This window comes from Hordeum vulgare, chromosome 2H (assembly GCF_904849725.1).
Source record: "Hordeum vulgare subsp. vulgare chromosome 2H, MorexV3_pseudomolecules_assembly, whole genome shotgun sequence".
Lineage (NCBI taxonomy): Eukaryota > Viridiplantae > Streptophyta > Magnoliopsida > Poales > Poaceae > Hordeum > Hordeum vulgare.
In genome coordinates this window covers 600,882,442-600,907,970 of record NC_058519.1, presented here as the reverse complement: position 1 = coordinate 600,907,970, position 25,529 = coordinate 600,882,442, and the positions used below count along the sequence as shown (strand labels likewise).

At 46.1% G+C, this 25,529-nt stretch overlaps 3 protein-coding genes across 3 annotated transcripts; all 3 read right to left on the bottom strand.

Annotated features, from left to right (window-relative positions):
• Positions 1-7,655: 7,655 nt before the first annotated feature.
• On the bottom strand, positions 7,656-9,065 carry LOC123428715. The gene has a single exon (XM_045112891.1). The coding sequence runs from the start codon at positions 9,063-9,065 to the stop codon at positions 7,656-7,658; it is 1,410 nt and encodes a 469-aa protein (XP_044968826.1).
• A 6,822-nt stretch (positions 9,066-15,887) lies between these two features.
• On the bottom strand, positions 15,888-17,297 carry LOC123428714. Its single transcript, XM_045112890.1, has one exon. The coding sequence runs from the start codon at positions 17,295-17,297 to the stop codon at positions 15,888-15,890; it is 1,410 nt and encodes a 469-aa protein (XP_044968825.1).
• A 6,822-nt stretch (positions 17,298-24,119) lies between these two features.
• On the bottom strand, positions 24,120-25,529 carry LOC123428713. Its single transcript, XM_045112888.1, has one exon. The coding sequence runs from the start codon at positions 25,527-25,529 to the stop codon at positions 24,120-24,122; it is 1,410 nt and encodes a 469-aa protein (XP_044968823.1).

The following is a 25,529-nucleotide window of genomic DNA, read 5'->3' as shown; positions in this document are numbered from 1 at the left end:
TGATTAAACTCTCTCGCAAGCATCCGCAACTACAAAATAAGAATTAAGACAAAGTCTAACCATAGCATTAAACTAGTGGATCCAAATCAGCCCCTCACGAAGCAACGCATAGACTGGGGTTTAAGCTTCTGTAACTCCAGCAACCCATCATCTACTTACTACTTCCCAATTCCTTCCTCTAGGCCCAAATATGGTGAAGTGTTATGTAGTCGACGTTCACATAACACCACTAGACGAAAAGACAACATACAACATATCAAAATACCGAACGAATATCAAATTCACATGACTATTATTAACATGACTTATCCCATGTCCTCAGGAACAAAAGTAACTACTCACAAAACATAATCATAATCATGATCAGAGGTGTAATGAATAGCATCAAGGATCTGAACATAGACTCTTCCACCATGTAATCCAACTAGCATCAACTACAAAGAGTAATCAACACTACTAGCAACCTTACAAGTACCAATCGGAGTTGCGAGACGAAGATTGGTTACAAGAGATGAACTAGGGATTGGAGAGGAGATGGTGTTGATGAAGATGTTGATGAAGATGCCTCCCCTCTGATGAGAGGAGTGTTGGTGATGACGATGGCGACGATTTCCCCCTCCGGGAGGGAAGTTTCCCCGGCAGGATCGTCCTGCCGGAGCTCTAGATTGGATCTGCTCAAGTTCCGCCTCGTGGCGGCGGCAAAACCACGAAAAATCTCCCTCTTGATTTTTTCTGGACCAGGACGCTTCATATAGCAAAAGAGGGGGGCTAGTGGGCCGTCAGGCAGCCCACAAGCCCCCACTCGACCACCAGGGGGGTGGCGGTGTCAGGGCTTGTGGAGCCCTGGCAGCCCCCCTCCAATAGTTCTTTCGCCCAGTATTTTTTATATAATCCAGAAAAAATCCACGTAACTTTTCAGGGCATTTGGAGATGTGCAGAATAGTGGACTAGGATTTGCTCCTTTTCCAGTCCAGAATTCTAGCTGCCTGAATTCTCCCTCTTCGAATAAACCTTGCAAAATAAGAGAGAAAAGGCATAAATATGGTACCACAAGTAATATAACAGCCCAAAAAGCAATAAATATCAACATGAAAGCATGATGCAAAATGGACGTATCACCCACCTTCCGGTTTCATTTCCTTCCACTCTGCCCCTTCCCCCTTACTTTGCATTCTCCACCGAGTCACCCTACACCTGTGTTGTCATTGTTGTACATATCCAGCTATCACAAATGCATTATCATACGTTCACAACTAGCACTGACGTGCCTGCTCGCCTCTATGATGGTGATGCCCGCTCTGGAGCTGCTTGTACCCAGGTACACTCCACCCCCTTGTGGACACCATCCATGGCAGACAACATGCCCGACATGTTCTCCCTGGAATGCCATTGAACTTATTTTTGGATGCCACGCCATTTTTTAGAGTACCAAGGATGGTGATACTCGACCATGGAGGATGAGTTGTTGTTGGGCGACGCATGGTTAGCCGTACCCATGAATTTCGTAGGCATGAGTAGAGGGGAGACATTCTGGCAACAAGTGCATGAATCATTTCACCGACGAAAGCACATTGTGCCCCACGACATGTACATCATTAAAGCACACAATGTGAGGCTGTTATCATATCACTGATATGCTATCCACACCAGCATCACCAAGTTTTGTAACGTGGTTCTTCAACTAGAGGCAAGCTGGCCATTTTAAGCGATATAGGATGAGATCGTAAGTTTTGCTTCCTCTTGCTTTACTTGTTGATTGATTCGTTCACTTAATGTTGGTCTACACATTATGTAGCCCGCATGCGCTGTCATGATGTACCATGGGATAGAGGGTCGACCATTTACGTGCACACACTATTGGAATATTTCTGGACTTTTTAGTTTTTCAAGAAGAAAGCAAATTAAAGAAGGAAAAACTAAAATGAGAAAAACAATTTACATGGGAAAGCTCCCAACAAGTAAAATAAGCAAATAGACATATTTTTGGGTTTTCTGATTGTGCCGGCCCGATGAAGACTACTAGATTGCTCCCCCATACTCCACTATGGGTTAGCCACTCTTCAACACATCTTCACAAGTCCATTGCCACCACAATGGACGGCAAGCTTCAAGCATGATATCTTCGTGATGTTCCACTTGAACTTGCACACCACAATGTTCCATGGGTTGAATGATATATTCCTCTTGACGCAAGCCCATGGAATCAGACCTAACCCCACATAGAACTCTCACGAAGATCATGGGTTAGTACACAAAGCGTAATGGACAATGCTTACCATACCATGGGATCACTTGATCCCTCTCGGTACATCTTGTACGCTTTGTGTGTTGATCAACTTTATTCACTCTTTGACTTAGTCTTGATCAACCTTGTGTCTTTATGACCAATCTTTGGATAAAACCTTGAATACCACCTTGGTCATCATATAAACTCCTTAAAACCAATGGATGGACTTCAATAAGTGCCTATGGACAGATCCTTCGAATATAACTCAAGGCAACCATTAGTCCATAGGTGTTGGGGATATTACCTACGGTATGACCCGCCCTATTGGCCGAGTCAGGTAATCGGCGACTCTGCAGTCATGATCAAGACAAGCCTTGGCCCAAGGGCTGAGATGCGCGAGGAGAACTTCGACGAAGGGCTGGCCAGGGCCCATGAGCAGGATGGCGGTTCAAGATTAATGGAGAAGGTAAGTCGCCGAGGAGGTTTCCTAGCTTGGAAGACACGGCGACTTAGAGATATGGAAAACCATGATTTGTAATGTGGCCAGGACTTTGTAAACCGTAGGGCCTCGACCTGTGTATAAAGGCGAGTCTCTAGGGCAGATAGGTTAAGTTAGAATCCATCGAGAGCTAGGCCAGGCGAGTTACGCCCTCTTGTAATCGAATCCACCATCAATATACACAAAGCATGACGTAGGCTTTTACCTCCACAGGAGGGGCCAAACCTGGTTAAACACGAGTCTCGCTTCCGCTCACCCCCTTTGAGTCGCCACCAAGGTGCGATGGCTCCATCACTAAGTCCTTTCACGAGGACATCTGTCATGACAAAACCACGACAATAGGGATTGTCATCAATTAACAAAACCACATATGGAGAAATATGCTCTAACAGTTATAAAATGTTAATGTGTGACGAAAGGATCTCTTAGTATAACAATCAATTTGGATCAATTCAACACAAGTGTTCCTCTAAAATCATGCCATCGAAGTTACCAGCATCATCATTAGACTTAACTTATATAGGTTGTACCCTCTTCTGGGAGCTTCATCCCAAAGTTATGGAGATATAGAGAGGTATGGATGATTCGATATAGTAAGCTTTTGCCCCTCTAGCCTCCATGTTAGGGTATCTCCAACGCTGACCCACAAATGTTCGTTTTATGTCCGAACGTAGTCCGCACACATGATGCGGGAGAGAGCCATCTAATGCGATTCACTAATTAATCTGGTTGGGAGGGGAGAAAATAGAGGGGGACCATGCATGTCAGGAGATATGTGGTGTGGTGTCCGGTTGGGAGGAGAGAGAGGAGAATGATACTATGCATGTGAAGAGAGAGAACAGAGAGGAGGACCACACATGAGCTTTGTGTTGGTCAAATGCATGTGCGACCTTCGACAAAGCTCCCTCACATTTTCTTCTAGTATACCATAATTCATACGTTTGGACTACTAAGCGGACATATAAAGGCCCCCGTTGGATGGAAAAAGTAGTCTAGACACAGCAGTCTCGACATAGTGGAGATTTGAGGGTCTTCGTTGGAGATGCCTTTACAATTACTCTCCTTTGTATAAAGTGTATTTATTTTTTGATAAAATTCCATAATGTAAGGTGCATTTCTTCTAATTCCTCGTAGTTCCGCTTTTAGCCCTCCCAAAAAAGAAAAGTATCTCTCTCGTGATTGCATGTTTCTCTGCTTGTAGTAATAAAGGGAAACTATCTCTCTCACGATTGCATGTATCTCTTACTTTCTTGGACTAGTTAATTCACTTGCGACTAACCAATGAATTTTCCAACGGTAATTTTTTTTCCTTAATTCTTTATAACTATAAGCCTTGGTCACTATGACGAAAATAACCTCACATAAAGGAGTGGATGAAATATTATGGAGGGATGAAACATATGAAGAGTTGCTCTTACAAAGCCTATTGAAAAATGCCAGACATGTTGGGACAGAGATGCTCTACTTGCTCCAACTTATTTCCCAATTGCTACAACATTGACCTCAACACGCAAAAAGTTAGCAAAATGATAGATAAGTGTATGCATGTTCTGTAAAGGATTAAAAATAGGAGTTTTTTCTGATACAGAAGATCCAACATCATTAATGCAGATACTAAAGAGCCAACAGAAAGTCGCATGCATGCCTCTTCGCCATGGCCTAACAAACACTTATGGTGCTCCTCCTATAGACAAATGTGAGAAGATGTGCCCCTGCTCCACGCAAGGTCCCATACTGGTGATGTAAGGTGGAGGTGGCCGCCATCCACCACTATTGTTATCCAAGCAATGTCGCTGCTATTAGAGCATATTTCTCCATGCATGGTTTTGGTAACTGATGAAAATCCCCATGGACTAATGGTTGCCTTGATTTATCTTCAAAGGATTTGTCCATTGGCACTTCTTGAAGTCCATATGTTGGTTTCAAGGAGTTTATATGGTGACCAAGGTGGAATTCAAGGTTTTATCCAAAGATTGGTCATAGAGAAGATAAGATACAAGGCTGATCAAGACAAATCAAAGAGTGAATCACTTGATCAACACACAAAGCATAGAAGATGTACCGACACGAATCAAGTGATCCCATGGTATGGTAAGCATTGTCCATTACGCTTTCTGTACTAACCCGTGGTCTATGAGAGAGTTCTATGTGGGGTTAGGTATGTTTCCATGGGCTTGCGTCAAGAGGAAGATATCATATGACCTATGGAGGATGACATAAAGTGGTGTTCATTATCAAGATTGCGGTGTGCAAGTTCAAGTGGAGCATCACAAAGAGATCATGCTTGAATCTTGTTGTCCATTGTGGTGGGAATGGAATTGTGAAGATGTGCTGAAAAGTGGCTCATCCATAATGAAGTATGGGGGAGCAATCTACTAGTCTTCATCGAGTCAATGCAATCAAGAAAGGTGGTCCATCTTGAGGAGGAAACCATCATCATCATCTAGATCAAGTGGACTATGCGCAAAGCAAAGGTTTTTCCTTGATATGTTTTCTATTTTACATGTTTTAGTGTGTTAACTGGGAGACCGGGTTATAGGATAGATTGATGTAATATCAAGGGGGGCTCTCAAGTGAGTAGCTTGATCGTATCATTCGTTCAGAGATCAAACCATTGCATTCTTGGCATGATCATCTTCCTTGGTTCTTGCTTGGTGTTTCTCTTTGTGAGTTCTTGAGATTATGGTCATCTTCATGACAAGCTCGAGTTCATAAAAAATAGAGTCCATATGCATCTTCTTGATGTTTTCGATGTTGGAGTTTTGTCAGTTCTTCACTCATAGAGGTTTCACATCTCTATATCATTGGCACTTTCATAACTGCATGTTCTTAAGATAACCAACAAGCTGCTTGGATAGTACTTGTCGTGCGCTATCCAACAAGCTTGAGTTTGCTCAATTCGGAGCTCGTATGTGAAAGTTATGGCAATTTTAGTGTGAGGGTTGTTTTCTCTGATCACACTGTAGTACCGATCAAGAATCACGGTTGTACCGCTTAAGCAGTAATTCTGCTGTATACTACCGCTGCTACTTCCACTTATTTTTAGCTCTCTAGTATCTTCGACACTCGAGCAGATTTTGAGCAGCAATAATGAGTGGAAGTACCGCTCTGAGCGGTACTGCCATGCAGCCCTCCTCATTTCTGCTAAGTTTCGGCTTCCTACAGTGCTAAGCAGAAGTACCATTGGCGGGAGTGGTAGTGGCTCTCCGGCGGAACTACCGCCTCCCGAACTTTTTCAAACTTCGTGTGAAGCCCGGTACTTCGTGCCTGTGGTAGTACCGCTCAGCCAAGCGGTAGTACCGCTTGTGCACGGCGTGTGCACATAACGGTTGGATTTGGGAAGACTTATTTAAGGGGTCTTCTTCCCCAATGGTTTTCAACCTTTCGAGCTCGAGTTCTTCCCCCATTATTGACCTTCTTTGAGCTTGCCAACTCTCAATCCCTCAAATGATTTTTGCTAGTTCTTGAAGAAAAAGAGAGAGGAGATCTAGATCCACATTTCCACCAATCACTTTCTCCTCTATGTGAGGGGATCCCCTTGGATCTAGATTTTGGAGTTCCTTGTGTTCTTCTTCGTTCTTCCTCTCATTTTCTTTCATAACATTAGTTGTTGTGGTGGGATTTGGGAGAGAAGGACTTGAGCACTCTATGTGCCCTTCCCATTGCATTTGGTGCATAGGTTTGAGTTCTCCATGGTGATACGTGGAAGTGAAGTTTGAGAAGCTTATTACTATTGGGTGTTTGGGCACCCTAGAGCTTGTGACTCTGGGGGTGCTTTGGTGCCCTAGACGGTTGGTGGTGCCTCGGATCTCAATCATTGTGCTGTAAAGCTTCGGACAAGCATCAAGATCTGCAATTAGGTTGCGGAGGTTGCCCCGAACAATTGAGGTCACCTCGGAGCCACAATCCACTATGGTAAAGCTTTGTGGCGTTGTTGGGAGCCTCCAATTAAGTTGTGGAGATTGCCCCAACCTTTTTTGTACGGGTTTAGTGACCGCCCTCAAGGGTCCCTTAGTGGAATCACGACATCTTGCATTGTGCGAGGGCGTGAGAAGATTACGGTGGCCCTCGTGGCTTCTTGGGGAGAATTGTGCATCCACACCGCTCCAAACGGAGATTAGCGACTGCAATGGTGTGAACTTTGGGATGCATCTCGTCTCCGCATGCCTCGGTTATCCCTTACCCGAGCCCTTTATTTATGCACTTTACTTTGTGATAGTCATATTGTTTCTTGTTATATATCTTGCTATCACTTAGTTGGTTATCTTGCTTAGCATAAGTTGTTGGTGCACATAGGTGAGCCTAGTTGTTTTATGTTTTGTGCTTGACTAATTAAGTGGAGATGAGATTTTATTTTTTTTGAGCTGGGAGGAGATGAGAAGATGATGGAGTGGCATTGGTGAGACCTGTCTATTAGGCAACAATGCAAACTCATCTGTTTAAGATACAAGGAACACTTCAAGCGGAAGATTTAGCTGATCCGAGAATATATGTGCGGCTCCATACTTAGTTTGGCTACAGTGTACTTGTGTTGCATCACAAAAAGGACACAAACAGGAGTGATGTTCATTCACGCTATTCTGTTTTGAGTTGACATTGATCGCAATTTTTGTTGATAGCTTACCAAGCTGACCTCAACTTGTTTATTTTTATTTTTTTTGACATTATAGCATGTGGTTTCAAGATGAACAAAATTCAGTTATATGCTGAGCCAAATAGGATAGTCGGAGTGACTACAAATGGAATCATCACATCTACCTGAAAGAAATGTCTGCCATGCATCCTGTTGTATCGAGAATCCCGGTGATACATCAAGACAGATACCCGATCATCCACCGAGCCAACCTAGCTAGCTACAAAATACTAAACCCATTCAAGAAGGAAAAAACTACCAAACCCCACATGTAGTAGGTAAATGTTCATTACAAATTATTGAATTAAACCGTCTCCATCTTGCCTCTGATCAGATGTGGAGAACATGCCACGGTCAAACACCGAATCCATCTCGTACAATACCGGCGTCATGTACTCGAACCATCTTCCGCCGTAGACTCCGTTACACCAAGTACTACTACAACGAAACATTGGGAACCTACAATGGCTCTTGAAAGGCCCATTTTCCTCGCCCTTGATATCAATGGACGCCTTCTCCTTGCTCTTGAGATCAATGGTGAAAAAAGAACCACCACGCTGCTCGATGAGCATGGCACCTCTCCTCTCCGCGTAGAAGACATTGTTTATTTCCTCCTTGCTTCCTAGATTCATCAGGTGGGAGCGCAACCACCCTCCCGCACCAGCCTCACTGTCGTCATCTTGTTCTTGCTTGGTCCAAAGCTCTAGGACACCATGTTTGTGCATACTCACGAACGAAAGCTTTCCTTCCCCGATGACGCACGGAAACAACACCCGCCCCCACTGCAGACATCCTTCGACGTGGATCGGGATCTTGGTCAGGGAGACATTGGTGGTGATGGCGTCTACATCGAGCGTGTAGAAGCTTGTCTCGTCCTTGTACAACCAGTGCACGGTGTTAGGGGTGACAACGCCGGCGAAATTCCCACACCTGATGAGGTTTGAAGCCTGGCAAAACTTGGTGGGCGTGCTCCAAGTATCGGTGGCAGAGGAGTACATGTAGACATATATGATCCCATGGTCGCCGGTGTAGGTCAAGAACACTTGAAACGACGACGACGACCGCTGCTGTCGTCGTTGATCGAAACAGTCAACGACACCATGGTCCTCGTCGGTGAGGAGCGCGCAGCCGGTGAGGTACCAGTCCGAGAATCCAGTCAAGTCGAAGGAAAGCAGTGGAAGAAGACGGCGCTGCTTGTCGACCACAGGACGGCACACCGCCAGCAGGCGCTTATCATGGACTCTACGGTACATGCCGTCGTTGAACATGGTAGGCAGCATGATGTTCACGAGGAGAAGACCACGGCGCGATGCGAGTGGCCCTGCGTAGTCGAAGAGGCCGTCGTCGTCGTCGACCAATGAGCCAAAGGCGAGATGCGCACCATGGACGGACCTGCTGAAGGTAGGATGCGCTCCCCCAAGCTGAAGGTTCAAGAACTCCGGAGGCGCGTCGCTTTTCGGACGGGGCTTACCGGCGGGGCACGTAATCTGGTAGAAGATCCCAGCGAGGAGGGACGGGTGGCGCGCCGTCTGCGGCCAGAGGCCGATGCATTGGAGGAAGGCACGGTCGGTGACGACGCGGCGCCATCGCTTGCACGTGGCTGCGCAGCGGAGGAGGTCCTGGTGGCTCGGCAGGCGCTGGAAGACGTCGCGGAGGATGTCGTCCGCGATCTTACCGCCGGCGCGGTGTACGCGCGGATCGGCCATCGATCTCCGTTGCGGATGGATGGATCGATCTGTGTATAGATTTGTCGAGGCCGGCGGCCGGTACCCTAGCTAGTAGACGAGCTCGAAGGAAAGGATCAGCTTATGACGAGCCGCATCATCAAGAGTACAAACTAAATAAACCACGGACGATATATATCGTGCATGTCAGATTGTGAGATCTCTCAGATTGTCGGTTACTCCCTGAAAAGTCTGGAGACCGTTCCCAGGAGATCAGGTTATCAACATTTGCTTCGTTCCCAAGAGTTCAGTTTTTATTTTCTTGTTGAACGAACGCAAGCTAATCTCATGCTGAGAAGCCATCAGTTTTACTTCTTTTTTTAGGGAAAACATCCTGGTCAGCCCACCGATTCAGTTCGATGCATCCATCGCCTCTGGCGCGCAACGCGTGTCCCTTCTCGACCCATGCACCGCACTACATCTTTCTACCTTATCTGACCTGAATCGTTCGTTTTTTATTCAAAACTGACCCTGTGTTCTCTCTGATCTCTCTCTGTCATCTCTCGTTCCGGTCACGGGTAGCCAGCAACGTGCTCATGGAAAGGTTGCCTGAATTCTGCAACATCGTTCATGTTGCGAAAATCCTCTAGCAACATCATCTATGTTGTAAAAAAAGTTTAGACGGATTTTTTTTTCTGCAACACCACCTTTGTTGTAAAAATCTTCCCGCAACATCATCTACGTTGCAAAAAAAAGTTTAGACGAAAAAAAAATCTGCAACACCACCTTTGTTGCAAAAATCCTCCCGCAACGTCATCTATGTTGCAAAAACTAGTAAAGACGAGAACAAAAAATTCTGCAACACCGTCTCTATTTTGTAAATGTTTCTGCAACAAGATGTTTGTTGCAAACACAACAGAGTCCAACACTTCAATGGTTTCGCAACAAAGCTGTTGTTGCATAGCGAGCTACGCAACATCTATCTTGTTGCATTTTGCGACATGCACCTTAGGAGAGATCTGATGGTTGTTTGTGTCACAATCCAACGGTGAAGGAGGTGGATGATGTTTTCAATTCATCTACCGGGGATGCGTAGCAGCCCCGCGAAAACATCCTGGTCAGCCGACCGATTCAGTTCGAGGCATCCGTCGCCTCTGGCATGCAACGTGTGTCCCTTCTGGATCCATGCATCGCACTACATCTTTCTACCTTATCTGACCTGAGTCACTCGTTTTTTATTCAAAACTGACCTTGTCTTCTCTCTCATCTCTCTCCGTCGTCTCTCATTCCGGTCACGGGTAGCCAGCAACGTGCTCATGGAGAGGTTGCCTGAATTCTGCAACATCGTCGTTCATGTTGCGAAAATCCTCTAGCAACATCATCTATGTTGTAAAAAAAGTTTAGACGAATTTTTTTCTGCAACACCACCTTTGTTGCAAAAATCTTCCCGCAACATCATTTACGTTGCAAAAAAAGTTTAGACGAAAAAAAAATCTGCAACACCACCTTTGTTGCAAAAATCCTCCCGCAACGTCCTCTATGATGCAAAAAATAGTAAAGACGAGAACAAAAAATTCTGCAACACCGTATCTGTTTTGTAAATGTTTCTGCCACAAGATGTTTGTTGCAAACACAACAGAGTTCAACACTTCAATGGTTTCGCAACAAAGCTGTTGTTGCGTAGCGAGCTACGCAACATCTATCTTGTTGCATTTTGCAACGTGCACCTTAGGAGAGATCTGATGGCTGTTTGTGTCACAATCCAACGGTGAAGGACGTGGATGATGTTTTCAATTCATCTACTGACGGATGCGTAGCAGCCCTCCTTTTTTTAAACAAACGCAAGCTAATCTTACGATAAGAATCAGGTAAATGGGAATACGTGCGTCTCGAGCAATGCACACGTTACATGCACGGTTGAAGGTAACGAACAACAACGAATGTTTTGTGTTCAAGCTACCGAAAGACATGTAAAAAACAAGCAAACAATTATGTCCTTCCGATTCTGAATTCGATTGGTGGTGGAGCTTCCCCCATAGGACCGTGTCCCATGAGTGCTTGTGCGACTCGCTTCCCCCACCTACCGCATCACCCACCACTACCACCGTCACCGTCGCCGCCGCCGCTCGTCGCCGTTGCCTACTACGCAGTCACCGATGTCGAGCCACCCTACTACTACCGGAGTGAGGGAGCGAGGAGGCTTCCGGATGCCGCTCCCACACATCTACCAGGCTTTCCCGGAGATGTTGTAGCCGATCCATTCGATCTCAACGGCGACCTTGAGGGAGACAAGGGGAAGACGCTGGCGGGAACGTGCGGTGCGGATCCACGGCGACGCCCTCTCATGGACGTTGTGTGTGCGTGAAAGGAGGGAGGCAGATCTGAGGATGGAGGAGCGATCGAACCCGCTGTCCCCTGCGTGGAGATTTGCTGAGGTATGCGACGATCAAGCCAACAAGGAGCTGCTGAACTTGGCATGGCGGATCTACTTCGAGGGGACAACCTAGGAGAAGCGCACGATGCCCCATCCCTCCTAGCCGCCAAAGGCTTTCGTCAGCTAGGCGTGCAGGGAGGGGAAATCGGAGGACCCAGCTCGGGCAGAGAGATGGGGATGCATCATGGGTGTGATGCCCACCAGGGTGCCACCAAAGCCATTGTCGGCGGTTCCGATGCCATTCCTATCTCTAACACCGGCATCGGATTGACCACGATGCTTCGCGTCGATGGCCGCCCCCGCCACGTGAACTTTGAGCCGCCATGGTCAGGTGACCGAGGTGAAGCGCCTCCCCTTTCTCAATTAAAATTTCACAATAAAACCACACTTCAGCTTATACATGATAATGTTGGGTTGTCCCATGAACAATGTCGTACTCCGACTAAAAAAATTCCACCGAAGCTTGTGTCGAGCTTATGCTCTATTTCGACGGATTCCCCGTCGTCGGCATGCAATCCCCCCTCCCCCCAAAGTTCTCCCCGTCCTCCCACGATTTAGGTGGGTGTGGCGGGCGAACACATCAGAATATCACACCTAGTGGGCCTGGGCCTTGTATCCAGGCCGCTACCGTCCATCAAATGTGTTGTGTCGGGCCCATGTCGGCCTAGAACACTCACCCCCACCCTCATGATGAGGAAGTGGTATATATCTAGAGTTTTTGGCCAGTTGTGGTCTATCCCCCCCCCCCCGGTCGTCACTATCGGCCTTACAAACCCCCTCGTCCACCACAACCTGGATCCGGAAAGATCTCCGATCTGGAGAATTTTCTCCGTCAGATTTGTTCCCTGATACCAAACTCCGTCCATTTGATCCTACCCCTACTACCCTGAAGATTGTTCGGGAAGGAATTGGTCCGGGATCGAGATCCTTTGCGGAGGTTGTGACCATGGCGGACAAGGCTCAACAACAAGGCACGGGCAAGCAACGAGCGCCGGCCCCGCTCAGGACTGCTGGTGCTCGACAACAGTGTGGCTCAGGTGGACGACCTCCTATGTCTAACGAAGTCGAGTTGAGAACTAGCCCCAAAGTTTCTCCTCCACGACAACAACCCCCGATGGCGGCTGCTCCTCCTACACCAGCTCGTCCTATCCAAATCCTTGATGAGAGGTATAAAGACATGGTATGCTTTACATATGGAGGCCCCGACCATTATGCTGGCAAATACATCAAAACCTAGAAGTGTTTCATCTATGGGCTCGAAGGACATAATGTCAATAACTACACTGCTTGGGCTCAACCACGCCAAGTTGCCACCTTCTTTGGTAGTTCTCCCTTAGGTGTGGGTTTTTACCATATAGATGCTCCTATAGGGAGAGAAGCAAATTGGCTTAATTTCAGGAATTGTGGAGAAGTGCAAATTTTCAAAGGGGAGACCACTCAAGAGGAACTACGTAAAAACTTGTCTGGAATTTTCGGCAAAATTAGACAGTGGCATTGGCACATGAGGTCTCTCTCTGAGAAATCTTTCCTGGTTAGGTTCCCTCCATGGAAGAATGTGGATGAGCTTATTGATTTCCCTACTTTTGACCTTCCAATGAGTGGTGTGTCTGTCTTTGTTGAACAATGGACTAGCTCGGTAGACCCTTTTAGTGAATTGATTGAAGCTTGGGTAGGAATTGTGGGACTGTCCCCAAAGTGGCGTACTTGGAAATTGTTCTCACAAATTGCCTCTTGTTTTGGTATCTTAGTGGATGTTGTTTGGAATGGTTTGATGAAGAGTTTCTATAAGAAAGTCAGGATCAAAATTGTCTGCCAAAATCCAGCTAAGATCCCCTTTGAGAGATTGACGGAAATGAGGAAGAAGCTTTATATTCTGGAATTTACTGTGGAAGGTTTTGGGAAAATTGGTGCACACGATCCAAATGATGATGAAGGACCTAATAACATAATTGTTGTTGATATTGAAAAAGAGTTGGATGATATTGATAAGGAATTACTAAAAGAAGGAGATGGGGGGTTTAATGAGTTATATCTTGCTAACAAAACTAGCACATTTAACTATGTTGGCTCATACAGGCTGAGAGAGGCCATGTGCTTTCATTCTGCTCCTTTGCTGGCTGCTTGCTCCCACCTATACCTATGGAAAAGTAGTTGGAGGAGGGTCTTGTGACCGAGGAAGTTGAGACTATCTCATATAAAATGGTTGTAGAAAAACTATCTACACCCAAAGGAAAAGCTTACAATGAGGAGTACTCTAGGACTAAATCTTACAAAGATAAAAAGACAAATGAAAGGACATCCCTTATCTTTGTTTAAAAGATCTATTGCTCTGACTTACTACAAGGCCTTGATAGTCCAGGCTCTAGTACTGGAAATGAAGATGGAATTGAAGTTTCTGACATGGAGTTGTCAACGATTGATAAACGTGTTGCTCAACGAATGAAGATGTTAGCTCTAGAGAGATGCAACACTTCTCTATTTCATGCATCTGGTGTGTCAATTATAAAGGAAAAGAAGGGCAATAATAGCGAGTGAGGTCCTGTGATCTCTCAAATACCAAGCAATAGGTTGAAGAAAAAGCAAAATATTATGGAAAAAAGTTGTAGCCTACAAGATGAAGAAAAACCTAGTAGTTCCTACTACTTTTAAAAGTAAGTCATTTACCTCTGACTCATGCTCTAGTTTGGAGGAATATGCTTCTGTTGTGAATTTGGGACTTGGTGATAATGAAGAAGAGAACGATTGTATTGTTAACAACATTATTAGGATTGAAACTGAGAATTGCTTAGCTTTTGCTACTCAGAATCCTGAGATATCTTTACCTAATAGTATAGATGAATCCTTTTGTGATTTAGATGGAGTTTGTACTCCAGGAAAGGATGACGACTCATTTTCCCACATGCCAGGGGGCACTGCTCGTTCATGTGGGGATTGTGGTGCTATTAAAAAAGTTGGGCTATGTAGCGTGTCAAACTCTTTTAAAATCTCATGATAGGTCTCCTTTGGAACATTAGAGGTGTGAGCCAAAATGGAAAATTACACTGTCTGTCTAACATTATTAATAATAACAAACCAGATTTTGTTGGATTTCAGGAAATAAAGAAAGAAAAATTTGAGGATTCTTTCCTAAATACTATTGTTGGATCTATTCCATATGTATGGCATTGCCTACCTTCTATAGGGTCTGCAGGTGGTATTTTAGTTGGTATTAATAGTGATATTATGGACACTATTGGTATCATGTGTAAGACATATTGTCTAACCATCACCCTTCAAAATAAATTGGATCAGATGTGTTGGCACCTTGTGGTGGTATATAGGACATCTTATGATGTAGATAAGGTGGATTTTATAGAAGAACTTCATGAGTTGATGGAGGGGCTTTCATATCCAGTCCTTCTAGGGGTGATTTCAATTTAATTAGGGAATCTAGGGATAAATCTTTTGGTATTGTCAATAATTACTGGGCTTTCCTTTTTAATTTTTGGATAAATAAATGGGGTCTCATGGAGACAAAATTTGCAAACAGGGTTTTTAGTTGGAGCAATAATCAAGACAATCTTATTTTTGTTGTGATAGATAGAGTTTTATCTTCTATTGATTGGGACATGCATTTACCACTTACTACATTATGTGCCTTACCCACGGTAGGGAGTGATCATACCCCCTCCTACAAGATACTGGTTCTAGGGGTGATAAGGTGGGCAAACCTTTTTGGTTTGAAAAATGATGGTTAGATCAACCTGATTTTCCCTCCTTGGTGGAGAAAACCTGGTCTACCCCTTCTCCCTTCACCTCTGCCATTTACACTTGGCAGTTTAAGACTAAATTATTAAGGAAAAAGGCGAAGGGATGGAGTATTAATATATAAAAGCTGCTATGAAGAAAAAGAAAATATTTGCTACGAGAATTTGATATTTGGGATGTCTTTTCTGAACAAAATAGAGTCTTAGATGAGGATGTCCTCACGATGAGAGAGATTAAGGCAGAATTAGACAATATCTGGAAAAAAGAGGAGACTGCCATGTGGCAAAGATCTAGAGACGGGAAGATTTTGAAAGGGGACACGGATACTACATATTTTCATGTGGTTGCTAACCAACACAAAAGAAAAAAAAATCATCCTTCGGTCCTGGAAGGCCCGGATGGCCCTATTCATTCCATGAATGAGATGTTGGGAGTGGCAAGTACTTTTTATAAAATGCTTTTTGGCTATGATATAAACCTAATATACACCTTGATGATCATTGTTGGCCAGCAGAAGAGAAAGTCACGGATGAAGAGAATGAGAAGTTAGAGAAACCTTTCTTGGAGGAAGAAATTAAGGAAGCCATTATGGGTTCGTATGTCTGCGGAGCCCCTGGCCTTGATGGCCTTTCTTTTCTTTTTTTACCAAACCCCACATGTAGTAGGTAAATGTTCATTACAAATTATTGAATTAAACCGTCTCCATCTTGCCTCTGATCAGATGTGGAGAACATGCCACGGTCAAACACCGAATCCATCTCGTACAATACCGGCGTCATGTACTCGAACCATCTTCCGCCGTAGACTCCGTTACACCAAGTACTACTACAACGAAACATTGGGAACCTACAATGGCTCTTGAAAGGCCCATTTTCCTCGCCCTTGATATCAATGGACGCCTTCTCCTTGCTCTTGAGATCAATGGTGAAAAAAGAACCACCACGCTGCTCGATGAGCATGGCACCTCTCCTCTCCGCGTAGAAGACATTGTTTATTTCCTCCTTGCTTCCTAGATTCATCAGGTGGGAGCGCAACCACCCTCCCGCACCAGCCTCACTGTCGTCATCTTGTTCTTGCTTGGTCCAAAGCTCTAGGACACCATGTTTGTGCATACTCACGAACGAAAGCTTTCCTTCCCCGATGACGCACGGAAACAACACCCGCCCCCACTGCAGACATCCTTCGACGTGGATCGGGATCTTGGTCAGGGAGACATTGGTGGTGATGGCGTCTACATCGAGCGTGTAGAAGCTTGTCTCGTCCTTGTACAACCAGTGCACGGTGTTAGGGGTGACAACGCCGGCGAAATTCCCACACCTGATGAGGTTTGAAGCCTGGCAAAACTTGGTGGGCGTGCTCCAAGTATCGGTGGCAGAGGAGTACATGTAGACATATATGATCCCATAGTCGCCGGTGTAGGTCAAGAACACTTGAAACGACGACGGCGACCGCTGCTGTCGTCGTTGATCGAAACAGTCAACGACACCATGGTCCTCGTCGGTGAGGAGCGCGCAGCCGGTGAGGTACCAGTCCGAGAATCCAATCAAGTCGAAGGAAAGCAGTGGAAGAAGACGGCGCTGCTTGTCGACCACAGGACGGCACACCGCGAGCAGGCGCTTATCATGGACTCTACGGTACATGCCGTCGTTGAACATGGTAGGCAGCATGATGTTCACGAGGAGAAGACCACGGCGCGATGCGAGTGGCCCTGCGTAGTCGAAGAGGCCGTCGTCGTCGTCGACCAATGAGCCAAAGGCGAGATGCGCACCATGGACGGACCTGCTGAAGGTAGGATGCGCTCCCCCAAGCTGAAGGTTCAAGAACTCCGGAGGCGCGTCGCTTTTCGGACGGGGCTTACCGGCGGGGCACGTAATCTGGTAGAAGATCCCAGCGAGGAGGGACGGGTGGCGCGCCGTCTGCGGCCAGAGGCCGATGCATTGGAGGAAGGCACGGTCGGTGACGACGCGGCGCCATCGCTTGCACGTGGCTGCGCAGCGGAGGAGGTCCTGGTGGCTCGGCAGGCGCTGGAAGACGTCGCGGAGGATGTCGTCCGCGATCTTACCGCCGGCGCGGTGTACGCGCGGATCGGCCATCGATCTCCGTTGCGGATGGATGGATCGATCTGTGTATAGATTTGTCGAGGCCGGCGGCCGGTACCCTAGCTAGTAGACGAGCTCGAAGGAAAGGATCAGCTTATGACGAGCCGCATCATCAAGAGTACAAACTAAATAAACCACGGACGATATATATCGTGCATGTCAGATTGTGAGATCTCTCAGATTGTCGGTTACTCCCTGAAAAGTCTGGAGACCGTTCCCAGGAGATCAGGTTATCAACATTTGCTTCGTTCCCAAGAGTTCAGTTTTTATTTTCTTGTTGAACGAACGCAAGCTAATCTCATGCTGAGAAGCCATCAGTTTTACTTCTTTTTTTAGGGAAAACATCCTGGTCAGCCCACCGATTCAGTTCGATGCATCCATCGCCTCTGGCGCGCAACGCGTGTCCCTTCTCGACCCATGCACCGCACTACATCTTTCTACCTTATCTGACCTGAATCGTTCGTTTTTTATTCAAAACTGACCCTGTGTTCTCTCTGATCTCTCTCTGTCATCTCTCGTTCCGGTCACGGGTAGCCAGCAACGTGCTCATGGAAAGGTTGCCTGAATTCTGCAACATCGTTCATGTTGCGAAAATCCTCTAGCAACATCATCTATGTTGTAAAAAAAGTTTAGACGGATTTTTTTTTCTGCAACACCACCTTTGTTGTAAAAATCTTCCCGCAACATCATCTACGTTGCAAAAAAAAGTTTAGACGAAAAAAAAATCTGCAACACCACCTTTGTTGCAAAAATCCTCCCGCAACGTCATCTATGTTGCAAAAACTAGTAAAGACGAGAACAAAAAATTCTGCAACACCGTCTCTATTTTGTAAATGTTTCTGCAACAAGATGTTTGTTGCAAACACAACAGAGTCCAACACTTCAATGGTTTCGCAACAAAGCTGTTGTTGCATAGCGAGCTACGCAACATCTATCTTGTTGCATTTTGCGACATGCACCTTAGGAGAGATCTGATGGTTGTTTGTGTCACAATCCAACGGTGAAGGAGGTGGATGATGTTTTCAATTCATCTACCGGGGATGCGTAGCAGCCCCGCGAAAACATCCTGGTCAGCCGACCGATTCAGTTCGAGGCATCCGTCGCCTCTGGCATGCAACGTGTGTCCCTTCTGGATCCATGCATCGCACTACATCTTTCTACCTTATCTGACCTGAGTCACTCGTTTTTTATTCAAAACTGACCTTGTCTTCTCTCTCATCTCTCTCCGTCGTCTCTCATTCCGGTCACGGGTAGCCAGCAACGTGCTCATGGAGAGGTTGCCTGAATTCTGCAACATCGTCGTTCATGTTGCGAAAATCCTCTAGCAACATCATCTATGTTGTAAAAAAAGTTTAGACGAATTTTTTTCTGCAACACCACCTTTGTTGCAAAAATCTTCCCGCAACATCATTTACGTTGCAAAAAAAGTTTAGACGAAAAAAAAATCTGCAACACCACCTTTGTTGCAAAAATCCTCCCGCAACGTCCTCTATGATGCAAAAAATAGTAAAGACGAGAACAAAAAATTCTGCAACACCGTATCTGTTTTGTAAATGTTTCTGCCACAAGATGTTTGTTGCAAACACAACAGAGTTCAACACTTCAATGGTTTCGCAACAAAGCTGTTGTTGCGTAGCGAGCTACGCAACATCTATCTTGTTGCATTTTGCAACGTGCACCTTAGGAGAGATCTGATGGCTGTTTGTGTCACAATCCAACGGTGAAGGACGTGGATGATGTTTTCAATTCATCTACTGACGGATGCGTAGCAGCCCTCCTTTTTTTAAACAAACGCAAGCTAATCTTACGATAAGAATCAGGTAAATGGGAATACGTGCGTCTCGAGCAATGCACACGTTACATGCACGGTTGAAGGTAACGAACAACAACGAATGTTTTGTGTTCAAGCTACCGAAAGACATGTAAAAAACAAGCAAACAATTATGTCCTTCCGATTCTGAATTCGATTGGTGGTGGAGCTTCCCCCATAGGACCGTGTCCCATGAGTGCTTGTGCGACTCGCTTCCCCCACCTACCGCATCACCCACCACTACCACCGTCACCGTCGCCGCCGCCGCTCGTCGCCGTTGCCTACTACGCAGTCACCGATGTCGAGCCACCCTACTACTACCGGAGTGAGGGAGCGAGGAGGCTTCCGGATGCCGCTCCCACACATCTACCAGGCTTTCCCGGAGATGTTGTAGCCGATCCATTCGATCTCAACGGCGACCTTGAGGGAGACAAGGGGAAGACGCTGGCGGGAACGTGCGGTGCGGATCCACGGCGACGCCCTCTCATGGACGTTGTGTGTGCGTGAAAGGAGGGAGGCAGATCTGAGGATGGAGGAGCGATCGAACCCGCTGTCCCCTGCGTGGAGATTTCTGAGGTATGCGACGATCAAGCCAACAAGGAGCTGCTGAACTTGGCATGGCGGATCTACTTCGAGGGGACAACCTAGGAGAAGCGCACGATGCCCCATCCCTCCTAGCCGCCAAAGGCTTTCGTCAGCTAGGCGTGCAGGGAGGGGAAATCGGAGGACCCAGCTCGGGCAGAGAGATGGGGATGCATCATGGGTGTGATGCCCACCAGGGTGCCACCAAAGCCATTGTCGGCGGTTCCGATGCCATTCCTATCTCTAACACCGGCATCGGATTGACCACGATGCTTCGCGTCGATGGCCGCCCCCGCCACGTGAACTTTGAGCCGCCATGGTCAGGTGACCGAGGTGAAGCGCCTCCCCTTTCTCAATTAAAATTTCACAATAAAACCACACTTCAGCTTATACATGATAATGTTGGGTTGTCCCATGAACAATGTCGTACTCCGACTAAAAAAATTCCACCGAAGCTTGTGTCGAGCTTATGCTCTATTTCGACGGATTCCCCGTCGTCGGCATGCAATCCCCCCTCCCCCCAAAGTTCTCCCCGTCCTCCCACGATTTAGGTGGGTGTGGCGGGCGAACACATCAGAATATCACACCTAGTGGGCCTGGGCCTTGTATCCAGGCCGCTACCGTCCATCAAATGTGTTGTGTCGGGCCCATGTCGGCCTAGAACACTCACCCCCACCCTCATGATGAGGAAGTGGTATATATCTAGAGTTTTTGGCCAGTTGTGGTCTATCCCCCCCCCCCCCGGTCGTCACTATCGGCCTTACAAACCCCCTCGTCCACCACAACCTGGATCCGGAAAGATCTCCGATCTGGAGAATTTTCTCCGTCAGATTTGTTCCCTGATACCAAACTCCGTCCATTTGATCCTACCCCTACTACCCTGAAGATTGTTCGGGAAGGAATTGGTCCGGGATCGAGATCCTTTGCGGAGGTTGTGACCATGGCGGACAAGGCTCAACAACAAGGCACGGGCAAGCAACGAGCGCCGGCCCCGCTCAGGACTGCTGGTGCTCGACAACAGTGTGGCTCAGGTGGACGACCTCCTATGTCTAACGAAGTCGAGTTGAGAACTAGCCCCAAAGTTTCTCCTCCACGACAACAACCCCCGATGGCGGCTGCTCCTCCTACACCAGCTCGTCCTATCCAAATCCTTGATGAGAGGTATAAAGACATGGTATGCTTTACATATGGAGGCCCCGACCATTATGCTGGCAAATACATCAAAACCTAGAAGTGTTTCATCTATGGGCTCGAAGGACATAATGTCAATAACTACACTGCTTGGGCTCAACCACGCCAAGTTGCCACCTTCTTTGGTAGTTCTCCCTTAGGTGTGGGTTTTTACCATATAGATGCTCCTATAGGGAGAGAAGCAAATTGGCTTAATTTCAGGAATTGTGGAGAAGTGCAAATTTTCAAAGGGGAGACCACTCAAGAGGAACTACGTAAAAACTTGTCTGGAATTTTCGGCAAAATTAGACAGTGGCATTGGCACATGAGGTCTCTCTCTGAGAAATCTTTCCTGGTTAGGTTCCCTCCATGGAAGAATGTGGATGAGCTTATTGATTTCCCTACTTTTGACCTTCCAATGAGTGGTGTGTCTGTCTTTGTTGAACAATGGACTAGCTCGGTAGACCCTTTTAGTGAATTGATTGAAGCTTGGGTAGGAATTGTGGGACTGTCCCCAAAGTGGCGTACTTGGAAATTGTTCTCACAAATTGCCTCTTGTTTTGGTATCTTAGTGGATGTTGTTTGGAATGGTTTGATGAAGAGTTTCTATAAGAAAGTCAGGATCAAAATTGTCTGCCAAAATCCAGCTAAGATCCCCTTTGAGAGATTGACGGAAATGAGGAAGAAGCTTTATATTCTGGAATTTACTGTGGAAGGTTTTGGGAAAATTGGTGCACACGATCCAAATGATGATGAAGGACCTAATAACATAATTGTTGTTGATATTGAAAAAGAGTTGGATGATATTGATAAGGAATTACTAAAAGAAGGAGATGGGGGGTTTAATGAGTTATATCTTGCTAACAAAACTAGCACATTTAACTATGTTGGCTCATACAGGCTGAGAGAGGCCATGTGCTTTCATTCTGCTCCTTTGCTGGCTGCTTGCTCCCACCTATACCTATGGAAAAGTAGTTGGAGGAGGGTCTTGTGACCGAGGAAGTTGAGACTATCTCATATAAAATGGTTGTAGAAAAACTATCTACACCCAAAGGAAAAGCTTACAATGAGGAGTACTCTAGGACTAAATCTTACAAAGATAAAAAGACAAATGAAAGGACATCCCTTATCTTTGTTTAAAAGATCTATTGCTCTGACTTACTACAAGGCCTTGATAGTCCAGGCTCTAGTACTGGAAATGAAGATGGAATTGAAGTTTCTGACATGGAGTTGTCAACGATTGATAAACGTGTTGCTCAACGAATGAAGATGTTAGCTCTAGAGAGATGCAACACTTCTCTATTTCATGCATCTGGTGTGTCAACTATAAAGGAAAAGAAGGGCAATAATAGCGAGTGAGGTCCTGTGATCTCTCAAATACCAAGCAATAGGTTGAAGAAAAAGCAAAATATTATGGAAAAAAGTTGTAGCCTACAAGATGAAGAAAAACCTAGTAGTTCCTACTACTTTTAAAAGTAAGTCATTTACCTCTGACTCATGCTCTAGTTTGGAGGAATATGCTTCTGTTGTGAATTTGGGACTTGGTGATAATGAAGAAGAGAACGATTGTATTGTTAACAACATTATTAGGATTGAAACTGAGAATTGCTTAGCTTTTGCTACTCAGAATCCTGAGATATCTTTACCTAATAGTATAGATGAATCCTTTTGTGATTTAGATGGAGTTTGTACTCCAGGAAAGGATGACGACTCATTTTCCCACATGCCAGGGGGCACTGCTCGTTCATGTGGGGATTGTGGTGCTATTAAAAAAGTTGGGCTATGTAGCGTGTCAAACTCTTTTAAAATCTCATGATAGGTCTCCTTTGGAACATTAGAGGTGTGAGCCAAAATGGAAAATTACACTGTCTGTCTAACATTATTAATAATAACAAACCAGATTTTGTTGGATTTCAGGAAATAAAGAAAGAAAAATTTGAGGATTCTTTCCTAAATACTATTGTTGGATCTATTCCATATGTATGGCATTGCCTACCTTCTATAGGGTCTGCAGGTGGTATTTTAGTTGGTATTAATAGTGATATTATGGACACTATTGGTATCATGTGTAAGACATATTGTCTAACCATCACCCTTCAAAATAAATTGGATCAGATGTGTTGGCACCTTGTGGTGGTATATAGGACATCTTATGATGTAGATAAGGTGGATTTTATAGAAGAACTTCATGAGTTGATGGAGGGGCTTTCATATCCAGTCCTTCTAGGGGTGATTTCAATTTAATTAGGGAATCTAGGGATAAATCTTTTGGTATTGTCAATAATTACTGGGCTTTCCTTTTTAATTTTTGGATAAATAAATGGGGTCTCATGGAGACAAAATTTGCAAACAGGGTTTTTAGTTGGAGCAATAATCAAGACAATCTTATTTTTGTTGTGATAGATAGAGTTTTATCTTCTATTGATTGGGACATGCATTTACCACTTACTACATTATGTGCCTTACCCACGGTAGGGAGTGATCATACCCCCTCCTACAAGATACTGGTTCTAGGGGTGATAAGGTGGGCAAACCTTTTTGGTTTGAAAAATGATGGTTAGATCAACCTGATTTTCCCTCCTTGGTGGAGAAAACCTGGTCTACCCCTTCTCCCTTCACCTCTGCCATTTACACTTGGCAGTTTAAGACTAAATTATTAAGGAAAAAGGCGAAGGGATGGAGTATTAATATATAAAAGCTGCTATGAAGAAAAAGAAAATATTTGCTACGAGAATTTGATATTTGGGATGTCTTTTCTGAACAAAATAGAGTCTTAGATGAGGATGTCCTCACGATGAGAGAGATTAAGGCAGAATTAGACAATATCTGGAAAAAAGAGGAGACTGCCATGTGGCAAAGATCTAGAGACGGGAAGATTTTGAAAGGGGACACGGATACTACATATTTTCATGTGGTTGCTAACCAACACAAAAGAAAAAAAAATCATCCTTCGGTCCTGGAAGGCCCGGATGGCCCTATTCATTCCATGAATGAGATGTTGGGAGTGGCAAGTACTTTTTATAAAATGCTTTTTGGCTATGATATAAACCTAATATACACCTTGATGATCATTGTTGGCCAGCAGAAGAGAAAGTCACGGATGAAGAGAATGAGAAGTTAGAGAAACCTTTCTTGGAGGAAGAAATTAAGGAAGCCATTATGGGTTCGTATGTCTGCGGAGCCCCTGGCCTTGATGGCCTTTCTTTTCTTTTTTTACCAAACCCCACATGTAGTAGGTAAATGTTCATTACAAATTATTGAATTAAACCGTCTCCATCTTGCCTCTGATCAGATGTGGAGAACATGCCACGGTCAAACACCGAATCCATCTCGTACAATACCGGCGTCATGTACTCGAACCATCTTCCGCCGTAGACTCCGTTACACCAAGTACTACTACAACGAAACATTGGGAACCTACAATGGCTCTTGAAAGGCCCATTTTCCTCGCCCTTGATATCAATGGACGCCTTCTCCTTGCTCTTGAGATCAATGGTGAAAAAAGAACCACCACGCTGCTCGATGAGCATGGCACCTCTCCTCTCCGCGTAGAAGACATTGTTTATTTCCTCCTTGCTTCCTAGATTCATCAGGTGGGAGCGCAACCACCCTCCCGCACCAGCCTCACTGTCGTCATCTTGTTCTTGCTTGGTCCAAAGCTCTAGGACACCATGTTTGTGCATACTCACGAACGAAAGCTTTCCTTCCCCGATGACGCACGGAAACAACACCCGCCCCCACTGCAGACATCCTTCGACGTGGATCGGGATCTTGGTCAGGGAGACATTGGTGGTGATGGCGTCTACATCGAGCGTGTAGAAGCTTGTCTCGTCCTTGTACAACCAGTGCACGGTGTTAGGGGTGACAACGCCGGCGAAATTCCCACACCTGATGAGGTTTGAAGCCTGGCAAAACTTGGTGGGCGTGCTCCAAGTATCGGTGGCAGAGGAGTACATGTAGACATATATGATCCCATGGTCGCCGGTGTAGGTCAAGAACACTTGAAACGACGACGACGACCGCTGCTGTCGTCGTTGATCGAAACAGTCAACGACACCATGGTCCTCGTCGGTGAGGAGCGCGCAGCCGGTGAGGTACCAGTCCGAGAATCCAATCAAGTCGAAGGAAAGCAGTGGAAGAAGACGGCGCTGCTTGTCGACCACAGGACGGCACACCGCGAGCAGGCGCTTATCATGGACTCTACGGTACATGCCGTCGTTGAACATGGTAGGCAGCATGATGTTCACGAGGAGAAGACCACGGCGCGATGCGAGTGCCCCTGCGTAGTCGAAGAGGCCGTCGTCGTCGTCGACCAATGAGCCAAAGGCGAGATGCGCACCATGGACGGACCTGCTGAAGGTAGGATGCGCTCCCCCAAGCTGAAGGTTCAAGAACTCCGGAGGCGCGTCGCTTTTCGGACGGGGCTTACCGGCGGGGCACGTAATCTGGTAGAAGATCCCAGCGAGGAGGGACGGGTGGCGCGCCGTCTGCGGCCAGAGGCCGATGCATTGGAGGAAGGCACGGTCGGTGACGACGCGGCGCCATCGCTTGCACGTGGCTGCGCAGCGGAGGAGGTCCTGGTGGCTCGGCAGGCGCTGGAAGACGTCGCGGAGGATGTCGTCCGCGATCTTACCGCCGGCGCGGTGTACGCGCGGATCGGCCAT

Coding starts and splice junctions, on each gene's coding strand:
- LOC123428715 (XM_045112891.1), bottom strand. CDS start 9,065: ATGGCCGATCCGCGCGTACACCGCGCCGGCGGTAAGATCGCGGACGAC.
- LOC123428714 (XM_045112890.1), bottom strand. CDS start 17,297: ATGGCCGATCCGCGCGTACACCGCGCCGGCGGTAAGATCGCGGACGAC.
- LOC123428713 (XM_045112888.1), bottom strand. CDS start 25,529: ATGGCCGATCCGCGCGTACACCGCGCCGGCGGTAAGATCGCGGACGAC.